The sequence below is a fragment of the Dama dama genome, chromosome 27, assembly GCF_033118175.1.
Source record: "Dama dama isolate Ldn47 chromosome 27, ASM3311817v1, whole genome shotgun sequence".
NCBI classification, from domain to species: domain Eukaryota; kingdom Metazoa; phylum Chordata; class Mammalia; order Artiodactyla; family Cervidae; genus Dama; species Dama dama.
The window spans coordinates 22,476,541-22,488,782 of record NC_083707.1 but is presented as its reverse complement, the minus strand read 5'-3'; the positions used below and the strand labels follow the sequence as shown (position 1 = coordinate 22,488,782).

General features: G+C 38.4%; 1 protein-coding gene across 5 annotated transcripts in view; it reads right to left on the bottom strand.

Moving 5' to 3' along the window:
- RPRD1A (regulation of nuclear pre-mRNA domain containing 1A) overlaps nucleotides 1-10,862 on the bottom strand; it is a 64,969-nt gene extending 54,107 nt beyond the window's left edge. For 4 of the 5 annotated variants that reach the window (XM_061131056.1, XM_061131057.1, XM_061131058.1 and 1 more), the window contains exon 1: nucleotides 10,600-10,862. In XM_061131056.1, the coding sequence (XP_060987039.1) occupies nucleotides 10,600-10,750 (151 nt within the window). In that variant the 5' untranslated portion in view covers nucleotides 10,751-10,862. The remainder of the gene's footprint in view (nucleotides 1-10,599) is intronic. The other variant, XM_061131059.1, reaches the window with a different exon arrangement.
- Between the last annotated feature and the right edge of the window lie 1,380 nt (nucleotides 10,863-12,242).

The window sequence follows — 12,242 nt, the reverse complement described above, 5'->3', positions numbered from 1 at the left end:
CCAACTTTTTCACTCTCCGCTTTCACTTTCATCAAGAGGCTTTTTAGTTCTTCTTCACTTTCTGCCATAAGGGTGGTGTCATATGTGTATCTGAGGCTGTTGATATTTCTCCTGGCAATCTTGATTCCAGCTTGAGCTTCATCCAGCCCAGCATTTCACATGATGTGCTCTGCATATAAGTTAAATGAGCAGGGTGACAATATACAGCCTTTCATATTGAAATATGTATTTCAATATATTAGCAATAAATATGTGAACAGTAAAATTAAAAATACAATATCCTTTTAAATTGCTCCAAATAATCAATATATTTAAATGTAAATATAACAAAACACAGGACTTGTGTGCTGAAAGCTATTTGAGAGCTATAAAAAACATCAAAAATTATAAATAAATGGAGAAATATACTATATTCCTGGATTAGAAGATGTGACATAATTAAGGTGACAATTCTCCCTAAACTGGATTAATGCAACTCTTATCAAAAACCCTAAGCAAAATAATCTTTATTGATATAGACCAGATTATTCTGAAATCTGTTGAGAAAGGCAAAAGAACCAGAAGAGCTAAAACAATTCTGCAAGGAATCAATCTACCCGATTTCAAGACTTTCACATAGCTAACAGAGTAACAAAGATTACCTGTGGCACTGGGGAAAGGAGACACACATGGATCAATGGACTAGGCCAGAGAACCCAGAAACAGACTGGCACAAATATGCGACAAAGCAGTATACTTTTGACAAAGTAGCAAAGCAATTCAATAAAGGAAAGACAGTCTGCTTTTTCAACAGAGGATACTAGATCATTTAAACATTGATCTAAATTTTACACCTTATATAAAAATTAACTCAAAAAGGAATATGGACTTAAATGCAAAACTATAAATATTTTACAACAAAACACACAGGGAAAAAATCTTTGGAAAAACAGGTCTAATCAGAGTTCTTAAACTTGACACGAAAAACATAATTTATAAAGAAAAATTTGATCAACTAGGATTAAACGGGGGTGTGTTGGGATTGAGGTGGATGTAGCTAAGAGGCAACACGAGGGATTGCTCGTGGTGATGGGTATGTTCCATATTTTGACTATATCAATGTCAATACCACAGCTGTGATGTTTTGCAGGATCTATAATATCAGAGAATTTTTTAAAAAACTAGTTGTCTGTGATATTACCATTGGCGAAAGCTGGCAGCAGGTAAGTAGGATCTCTCTGCATTATTTCTTAAAACTGACTGTGAATCTATAATTATAGAAAAATAAACACTATTTTTAAAAATATCATGTTTGGGGGCTAAAAAATGACTACACCAGCACTTCCAGAAGAGGGTGGTTAGAAGAAAAATCCAGAGTTCAACTCTACATTTTTATTTATAGACATTAATATCAATTTCAGTTACTTAACTCCAAAAGAATCTGAAAGCTAGAGCTTTAAAAATGAAAACAATTACTACACTGAATTAGGCACAATGAGCTAAAATAAAATTAATGTGAAGCACTCATGGTCTCTGTTAATCTGAAAACAGCTCTCAAACTTTCTGGTCTCAGAATCCCTTCATGCTCTTATACCCATCAATATGTACCTTATTAAAAATTAAAACAGAGGAATTCTTAACATAATCTTTAAAATTACATGTTAACACAAATAGCATTTGTTTAAAAAATACATTTCTCCCCAAAAATCTTAAATGAGTCATACTGTTTTACATTTTTGCAAATCTCCACCTCAACAGAATACAGATGGATTCTCCTGTCTCTCTATAGAATACACTACAGTACATTGCTTTACTGAAAGTAATGAAAAAAAGCAGACCACACCCAGATAAACTTGGTAAGAGCAAACTGTCTGAACAGTTACATAGTTGCGGATATTCTTTGAAACTACACCAAAATCCAAAAAGCCATAGTTTTTAAAAAGATTCTAAATTGCAATATGGAATCTAAAAACATATTGGTGAACTTCTAAAACTCTCTTACATTAAAATACTTTAATCTACCATGCTCTTTGAATGGATCTTTGACTTACATATCATTTTGTAAATCACACATTAGTTTCTTGATAAACATTGGTTTGCTTTTATTAGGTAATTATTTTTAAAAATCACATTTGCAAAAGTATAACTACTGACTTCATTGGAAGAGTGTTTAAAAGCACTGAGAATCAGGTGTCAGGCTCAAGATAGCACATTAAGCACATTAAGTTTTCCAAAATTCTAATTTTTGCTTAAAAATTTTCCAAAATTCTAATTTTTGCTTGAAAATTTTATAATGGACAACAAATACTGTCAGTTGTCTCTCTTGATTAAAGAGAGTCATTACAGTCATTTTGAGAAAACATCTGGCAAATATCCATGTCTCAATAATCACAGTTTCGCGCATCAGTCAGTTTTTTCAAACAAAATGGTATTCCATGAAAAAAGCAGCTGGTTTAGCTCAGAAAGCAATCACACAGGTGTATTTCCTCCAGAATCTGCAGTATACAGAACTTCATGTATACCTCTCATTTTGTTACACAGATTATTTAAAAGACATGTAATCACATCTAATGTGATTCTCTAGTCACTGAGAGCTTTTCCCCTACAATCCGGAAAAAAAGAAGAATGCTCACTTTCACCACTTTTATTCAACATACTACTGAAGCTTCTAGTGAGAGCAATCAGGCAAGAAAAAGAAATAAGATCCAAATTAGAAGCAAAGAAGTAAAATTATCTCTGTTCATCGATGTTACTTGTTATAAAACCCTAATGAGTCCACAAAAAACTTAGAAATAATAAATGAATTCAGCAAACTTGCAGAATATAAAGCATTCAAAAATGAATTGCATTTCTATAAACTAACAATGAACAACAGAAAAAATAAACTAAAAATTCTATTTATAATTTTATCAAAAAAGAATAAAATACTTAGGAATAAATTTAACCAAACAGATATAAGGCTTGTATACTGAAAACCATAACAAGAAATAAAAGATACAAATACACTGAAATATATCTCATTTTCATGGATTGGAAGACTTAATACTACTAAGATAACCATATTCAAAGCAACCTACAAATTAAATGGAATCCCTGCCAAACTGCCAATGGCATTTTGACAGAAATCAAAAAACCTAACGTAAAATTCGTATAGATTTCCAACTGATCCTAAATAGCCAAAACAATCTTAAAAAACAAAATTAAAGTTAAAAGACTATTCCCTGATTTCAGTACCTAAGAGAAAACAATAGTAATCAGTATAGTATAGTATAGGCATAAGGACAGACGTACAAACCAAAAGAATAGAATAAAGAGCCCAGAAACAAACACCTGCATATATAGTCTTCACTAGTCAGTATGGAAATGAAAATTAAACCACAGATACTACTTCACAATCATTAGAATGTCTTTTTTCAAAACAAACAAAAACAGAAAATAATGTGTACTGATGAAGATGTGCAGAAATTGGAATCCTGGTACACTGCAAGTGGGTGGCAACGTAAAATGGCACAGTCAGTGTGGAAAAGAGTACAGTTGTTCTTCAAAAAACTAAACACAGAATTACCACATGATCTACCAACTTCACTTCCGGGTACATACTCAAAAGAACTAAAGAAGGGACTCACACAGATATTTGTACAATCATGTTCATACCAGTGTTGCTCACAATAGCCAAAAAGTGGAAGCAACCCTAGTGCCATCAATAGATGATTAACTAAAAGCTGGTATATAGATATAAGACTATTATTTAGCTCTTAAAAAGGGAAAAAAGCCTGACACATGCTACAGCATGGATGAACCTTGAAAATAATGTTGTTAAATAAGCCACTCCCAAAAGAATAAATTCCATGATTTCACTTAAATGAGGCAACCCAGAGTGGCCAAATTCATACTCACAGAAGTGAGTGGTTGCCAGAGGGTGGGAGAGAATAGGGAATTTACTGTTCAATGGGAATGGAGTTTCAGTTTGGGAAAATGAAAAAAGTTCTGGAGGAGGATGGTGATGACAGTTGCAAAACAGTGTGAATGGACTTAACTGTACAGTTAAAAAATGGTTAAAATGATAAATTAATATTATGTATATTTTACTAAAACAGGGGGGAAAAGGTTAAAGTGTTAAATTTTATGTTTCATATATTTTACCATAATGAAAAAAGCCCAAGCACACACACAGACACATGCACACAAGTGTCAAGATTTAATAAAATCAGTAAGCTGAGCTACTGTGATGAGCATAGTCAGGAAAGTGACATTTTTTAGCTGTGAGCATGCAGTTTGAAAAATACAATGATTACTAGTACAGTCTGGTGCTTCTGCCGTGATTAATGATCAGGCACTACCAGTTTTCACCCACTTTTCCTTTTACCCCATCAAAGAACATACCAACACAGTGAAAAGAGCTGTGTGAGAGAGAATATCTTAGTATTTGAAAATAATTTTTACCTTGTCTCATATGCTTCCTAAAAGGGTGTTGATGATCCACCAAAGGGGACCCAGTGACCACACTTTTAGAACCACTTCTCTAAGAATAGATAAATATGGGAAGAGCAGAACAATATGATAGACTGGAAAAGCCGGAAATTTTTTCCAAGTCTTCCTCAAACAGGTAAATGTTTGTAATTGGAGTTCATTATTAGCCTTAACATGTCAGAAGTTTCTAAAAATATGATGATGGGCACATAACATATACAAAATGTAGTTTGTGAGGACAACATAAAGACATACAAAAAGGTGTTGAATCATCTTTTAAAATTTTTTAATCTTTTTAATTAATTTTTACTTTATTTATTTTGGCCACACTGTGCAGCTTGCAGGATCTTAGTTCCCCAGTCAGGGATCAAACCTGGACCTTCAACAATGAAAGTGCAGTCTTAACCGCTAGGCTGCTGAGGAATTTCCTATATCTTTTCTGAGTTGAGAGGAAATTCATATAAGTTTAAATTAACAATGTTAAAGTATATAACCCAGGGACATTTATCATACAGTTGTGCAACCATCATCTATACCTAATTCCAAAACACTTTTGTCACCCTCAAAGACAACCTCAGACCCATTCAAGTCGTTCATTTCCCATTCCTCTTCTCCCCAGTCTCTGCCAATGACTTTCTCTCTTTTCGGATTCATCTATTCTGGATATTTCATATAAAAAGGAATCCTACAATATGTGACCTTTTGTGCCTGGCTTCTTTCACATCACATGTTTTTGAGGTTCACCCACATTGTACCATGAATTGGCATTTCACTCCTTTTTAAGGCAGAATAGTATTTCTGTGCATGGATATACCACATAAATCTATTCATGCACTAAGGGACAGTCAGGCTGTTTTCACCTTTTGGGTACTGTGAATTGTACTGCTATGAGTATTCTTGTAAAGTATTCGTCTGAATACCTGTTTTCAATTCTTGTGAATACATACCTAGAAGTAAAATTACTGCAAGAGTGCTAGTAAAAGAGGTGGACGGGACTTTCCTGGTGGTCCACTGGTTAGGAATTAACCTTCCAATGCAGGGGCATGAGTTCGATTCCTGGTGGGGGACCTAAGATCCCACATGGCAGGAGGCAGCTAAGCCCGTGAGCCATAACCACCAAGCCTATGGGCTCTAGAGCTCGTCCATCGCCTGGCCCTGCAACAGAAGATGCTGTATGCCTCAACTAAGACTCCATGAGACAAATAAATAAAGATTAAAAACTAAGAAGATGAAGGGTTAGGCAGCAGGGTGGGACAGGACACAAAGTACTGCTAAAACAGGAATAAAAAAAGTTGCAGGTATGAAGCGAGGCGTCCAGACAACCTTTAAGTTCTGAGTTTAGGCAACTGGTAGACAGTAATTCTTTTCACTGAAATAGTAAATATAGGAAGAGTAACAGGGAAGTGGGACAAGAGTGGGGAAAGATGATAAATTGTTATTTTGTACATGTTAAGTCTGACGTGCTCAAGAAATACCAGTGACATTTAGACTGCTAAAAAAGAAAAAAAAATTACTGAATCATCAGCAGAGTGATGGCAGAAAACATATTTTAAGGCATCAATTATAAATATATAAAGTGAAATTATTTTTAATCATTAAAAGCTTTCTACATTCTAGTTATAGCATATTAACTGTATTTTTAAAATTCTAAAACAACTGCTGCCATTGTTCAGTCACCAAGTCACGTCCGACTCTTTGTGATCCCATGGACTGCAGCACGCCAGGCTCCTTTGTCCTCCACCACGTCCCAGAGATTGCTCAGATTCATATCCATTGAGATGGTGATGCTATCGAACCACCTCATCCTCTCCTCCCCCCTTCTCTTTTTGCCTTCAATCTTGCCCAGCATCAGGGTCTTTTCCAATGAGTCGGCTCTTCGAAATAGGTGGCCAAAGTATGGGAGCTTCAGCTTCAGTCCTTTCAATGAACATTTCAGGGTTGATTTCCTTTAGGATTGACTGGTTTGATCTCCTTGCTGTCCATGGAATTCTCAACAATTTTCTCCAGCACCACAATTTGAAAGCATCAATATTTCGGCATTCAGCCTTCTTTATGGTCCAACTCTCACATCTGTACATAGACTACTGGAAAAACCATAGCTTTGACTATACTGACCTTTACCAGCAAAGTAATGTCTCTGCTTTTTAATACACTGTCTAGGTCTGTTATAGCTTTTCTTCCAAGGAGCAAGCGTCTTTTACTTTTGTGGCTGCAGTCATCATCTACAGTGATTTTGGAGTTCAAGAAAATAAAATCTGCCACTGTTTCCACTTTTCCCCCATCTATTTGCCACAAAGTGACAGGACTGGAAACCATGATCTTTGTTTTTTTGAATGTTGAGTTTTAAGCCAGCTTTTTCACTCTCCTCTTTCAGTTTCACCAAGAAGCTCTTTAGTTTCTCTTCACTTTCTGCCGTAAGGGTGGTATCATGTGCCTGTCTGAGGTTACTGATATTTCTCCCCGCAATACTGATTCCAGCTTGTGCTTCATCCACCCTGGCATTTCTCATGATGTTCTCTGCATATATGTTAAATGAGCAGAGTGACAATATACAGCCTTGACGTACTCCTTTCTCAATTTTGAACTAGTCCCTTGTTTCATGTCTGGTTCTAATTGTTGCCTCTTGACCTGTAAACAGGTTTCTCAGGAGGCAAGTAGGGTGGTCTGGTATTTCCATCTCTTTAGGAATTTTCCAAGGTTGTTGTTATCCACACAGTCAAAGGCTTTAGTGTAGTCAATGAAGCAGAAATAGATGTTTTTTCTGGAATTCTCTTGCTTTTTCTATGATCCAAAGGATGTTGGCAATTTGATCTCTGGTTCCTCTGCCTTTTCTAAATTCAGCTTGTACATCTGAAGTTCTCAGTTTATATACTGTTGTTGCAAGCCTAGCTTGAAGAAGTTTGAGCATTACCTTGCTAGCATGTGAAATGAGCGCAATTGTATGGTAGTTTGAACATTCTTTGGCATTGCCCTTTTTTCCAAATGGAATGAAAACTGACATTTTCCAGTCCTGTGACCATGGCTGGGTTTTCCAAATTTGCTGGCATATTGAATGCAGCACTTTCACAGCGTTATTTTTTAGGATTTGAAATAGCTCAGCTGGAATTAACACCTCCACTAGCTTTGTTCCTAGTAATGCTTGGAGGGTAGGTTAATTGTATCTCATAGAGTTCTATTTATTTTGGTAATTATATCTCAACAGAGCTGTTACAAAACAACAAAATGGTCACCTCTCTTTTTGGTTACATTGTATGTATCAAGGATATCGCTACTTTGTTCTTCTTAAGGGCCCTGGGGTATATCTCTCTGGGGGTTTATCTTTCTTTCAAGGAGACAAAGATAAGCAGACAATAGGGGAAATCGTCATAAGGGCATTTATCATAAGGGCATTTGACACGGCATTTCACCTACTCATTCTTACATTTTGACCAGTACTTTTCCCTACCAATGTCATTTAACCACTTCAAGAAACTAAAAAATGCCAAGCTTAATACAAAATGTTCAACTAATTTTCCTTAGTTTATTTCTTGACATTCCAAATTTGATCAATCCTTTCAAAAATACTTATTCTGCAGAGATAATGTGAGGATTCAAGATATCACAGTAAGATGTCTAAAACAATGCCTGGTACTCAGTTAATCACTGTCATCATCATTATGCTAAAGTTGATGAGCAAAACTGCACAGAACAGGGAGGACATCACAGAACAGGGAGGACATCAAGGTTATGTGTGCCCTACAAAGCAACAATCATGTCACAGAAAGGAAACATTTGGCAGAAAATCCCATGTCACACTGAAAAATGCAGCAGCATGATCACCTCCACAACTACCATCATTTCTATCTTCACCATCAACACCCAACACTTCTCTCCCCTAAAGCATCTATTTATATGCCTTTAATTTTTTTTTCTATTTATGGAACATTTAAACCTATGAAAACATTCCCAAACTCAGCTAACAGAGTATCTTCTTATCATTTTTCCCAGTGCTTCAAAAAATGTTTCAAATACATGTACTATAAGCTACACAGATCTGTTTTCATTTCCTCTCTCCCTTGTGGTAGCCACTACCTTGGCCTATCCAGTCAAGCATGTTTTCAAACTTTCACTATATGGCATGATGGTCTGCACCTTGCTTTCTCAGCTCAACATTTTGTTTGTTTGTTGTTTTTTAATTCAGTCATGTTGCTTCATGTAGATCTAGTTAATTCATGAAAACTATTATATTACTATTGTATGAATGTAAAAATATATTTGTCCATACTCTAATGAGATGCTTACACTGTTTATCTAATTTTATTAACAGGCTACAATAATTTCTTGAGTTTCCAGGATATATTCACAGAACTAGTAGGTCAGAGGACATATGCCTTCAACTTCATTAGAGGTTACCAAGTTCATTTCCTTTTTCATTAACTAGAATCAGCAGTCTAAGAGAGTTCTTGTTTCCTGCCCTCCTCACCAATCCTTGGCACTGTCATACATTTTGTGGGGCCATGCTCCCTCAGTTTGCAGGATCTTAAGTTCCCTGACCAGGGATCAAACTCAGTACCCTCCCCCCTTCCCACAGTGAAAGCTTAGGGGCCTAACCACTGGATCATCAGGGAATTCTCTGTCATACTTTTTAACTTTGCAAACCAAAAGGTCTAATGTAGTACTTCACTGATTTATGTCTTCTTGATTAGTAAGATGAGTATCATTTACTGGTCTTTCAGGTTTCTGCTTACGTGAAATGCTTTTAACAGTATGGCCACTTTTCTACTGATCTTTGGTAGTTCTTAAGAATAGTCTGGATAACAATCCTTATGCTCTTATGCTCTTTCTCCCTCCCCTCCAAATATAAACAATATAAAACTGTTGCTGATTTTCATATCTAATAAGGTAGATAAGCAAAGATAATTCCTGCCTTCTCAAAGTTCATAGCTATTATCCAGACATTTATATCTGTGTTTCTCAAACCTTTTTGGCCACTCGCAAGTGAATTCCTCCATGAGGGCCAATACACACACACTTAACACATGAAGTGAAAAACAGGACTGTACATCAGTTTTTTCTAAGGAATTAACAACGGGCAAATACACAAGAAAATCACAGCTTGTCTCCATTCTATATAGACAATTTGGATATGGTATTAATACAACATATGGCTTTCATATGGATCAATACACAAGCATCTGTTTGATTAATTACGGTTTGCTAAAATGCTTAATAAATAATAGCAGGTACATCAAGATGCCTGAAACAACAATTAAGAGTCTACTCTCTTTATCCAGTGAATTAAGAATTAAGGTATAAATCCAGACTAAGCAGATCAAATATTTTAATTTTCAGTCGCACCATCATACAATCAGTTCTCCTGGGTAAATATGCTCTGCAGTAATGAAATGATTCTTCTACATATTTTAGTGACAGCAGACTTCAGCTGGAAAAAAGTTAACTTCATTTACAGAAGCACTATCGAATGCTTTGTAAAATAAAGACAATACCCTAAAGACGTATAATAATAGAGCAAGAAAGTACCTTAGATCACTTAACTAATACATTTTCAGGTGAGACACTTGCAACCCAGAAATTAAATCTCCCTAATCCAGGTCCTCCTAAAATCTACAGTCCTCTAAAATCTACAAATTAGGATTCTTTCCATTACATCATACATCTTCTTATTTTAGACTCTCCCAGTCTAAAAACTCTGATTCCTCTCTTGATTTTACAAGATTGAGTATTGTGTTATAGAAAAGAAATTATCTCCCAACCCCATAACAATCTCTTACTTTCTATACTTCCCAATTTTGCCCTTCCCCCTCTGCTCCATTAGATTGTACACAATGAAAAAAAGAAAAAAACCTGACTGCCTAAATTTCCGACTGTAGTTAGTAGCGGAGTCCTAAGCCCCTGGCTACTGTTTCCACGTTAAACCTTATACCTTATCCAACAACACCTACTAAAGATAGCTTCGCAGGAGGCGCGGTGCAAGCCGCTCCTCCTCGCCCGCAGCCCACCGACGCCAGGGAGCCCGGGGCGCCGGGTAAGGGCGGTGCGGGGCACCCGGGGGCTGGGGTCGCTGGGGGAGTGGGGATCCCAAGGAGCGCGGGGAGGGGGATCCCGGAGGCGGCAGAGAACAGTCCGGGGGGCGAGGAGCGGCCGACTCACCTTTCCGCAGCTCCCGCTCCCACACGGTGACGATGGGCCGCGAGTGCTTGCGATGGTGGATGAGCCACAGGGACAAGGTCTGCACGCTCTGCTGCGAGTTGCTCAACTCCGACAGCTTCTTCTCCAGCGCCGCCTCAGAGAAAGCGGACATCCCTCCGACACCGCGTTCGCGCCGTCCCACGCGGTGGGGCTGAGCGGAGGAGCCTTTCACCGCCCCCGCCGCGGCCTCGCCCCCTCACCCCACCCTTCCCCACGCCCTCACCACCACTGCCGCCACATCCAACACCAGCCGCAAACCAGCAAGATGGCGTCCAGCCGGCAGTGACGTCACGGCTGACCGATGCCCCGCCCCCCGACCAGGCGCGGCCGAGAGGCGGGAACTCCTAGCGGAAGGGGCGGGACCGAGGCTAGTGCTGGAGAGGCGGGGCGGGCCTGGGCGGGAGGCGGGGCGGGCCTGGGCGGGAGGCGGGGCGGGCCTGGGCGGGAGGCGGGGCGGGCCTGGGCGGGAGGCGGGGCGGGCCTGGGCGGGAGGCGGGGCGGGCCTGGGCGGGAGGCGGGGCGGGCCTGCGCGGGAGGCGGGGCGGGCCTGCGCGGGAGGCGGGGCGGGGTTGGCCAAGCTCGTCCTGGGAGCTGTCTTTTCCAAGGGATATTTAAAATCTCTACATAGGTGTTTAAATTTAGTTCAGCCACTTTGGAAGATAATATGGCGTGATATAGTCCATTTTATTATACACGTTTCTTGTGACCCTGAGATTTCTCTAAGTGCTATCAATGCTAGGAAAACACCAGCATGTTTGCCAGGCCTAGAACCTTTCTTCTGGGAGAAACTATGTCTCCAAAGGGGTAATTAAAAATCCCTTGAACACCAGGCGTTGTGTGGTCCAGCTCAGTAACAGAGAGGGGTTGGGACTTTAAGTAAATGGCTAAATTATTTGTGGTAGTTCATATTACAGAATACATGCAGTAGTTTAAAAGATTTATAAATCCAGTGGTGGATTGGGTTTTTTTTTTTTTAAGTTGCAAAAGAAAAGATACAGAATAATGTTCCTTTTATAAAAATGTATATTTTATAAGAATTCATAAGTATGTAAATGAATGGCAAAAAGGTCTAGACAAATACACATTGCATTAATAGTGGTGTAAAGACAGGATAAGAATTGGCACCCTTAAGCTCTGTCTGAATTGTTTTCATCTTTTACAAGAACATATTCATGTATTACAGAATTAAAAACTAATTTCAGAATTCTCATAATTAATTCAGCACATTTTGATATAGCATTTGTCTGAATTATGATACATCACAAAAGAAACAGAAGAGGAGATGCTGTCATATTCTAAATATGAATGCAAAAAAAAAAAAGGTATATAAGAAACCACAGGAATGCCTAAGCCATGTTTTGAGAAGCACTGCTTAAGAACTTCCCACCAAGTAGGCATCAAATAGACCTATTTATTTGAAGCAGTGGGTGCAACACATTGTAGATGTACGTTAGTGCTAGTCACTCAGCTGTGTCCAATCTTTGCCACCTCATGGACTTAGCCTGCCAGGCTCCTCTATCCATTGAACTCTGCAGGCAAGAATACTGGAGTTGACAGCCATTCCCCTCCAAGGGATCTTCCCGACCCAGGGATCAAACCCAGGT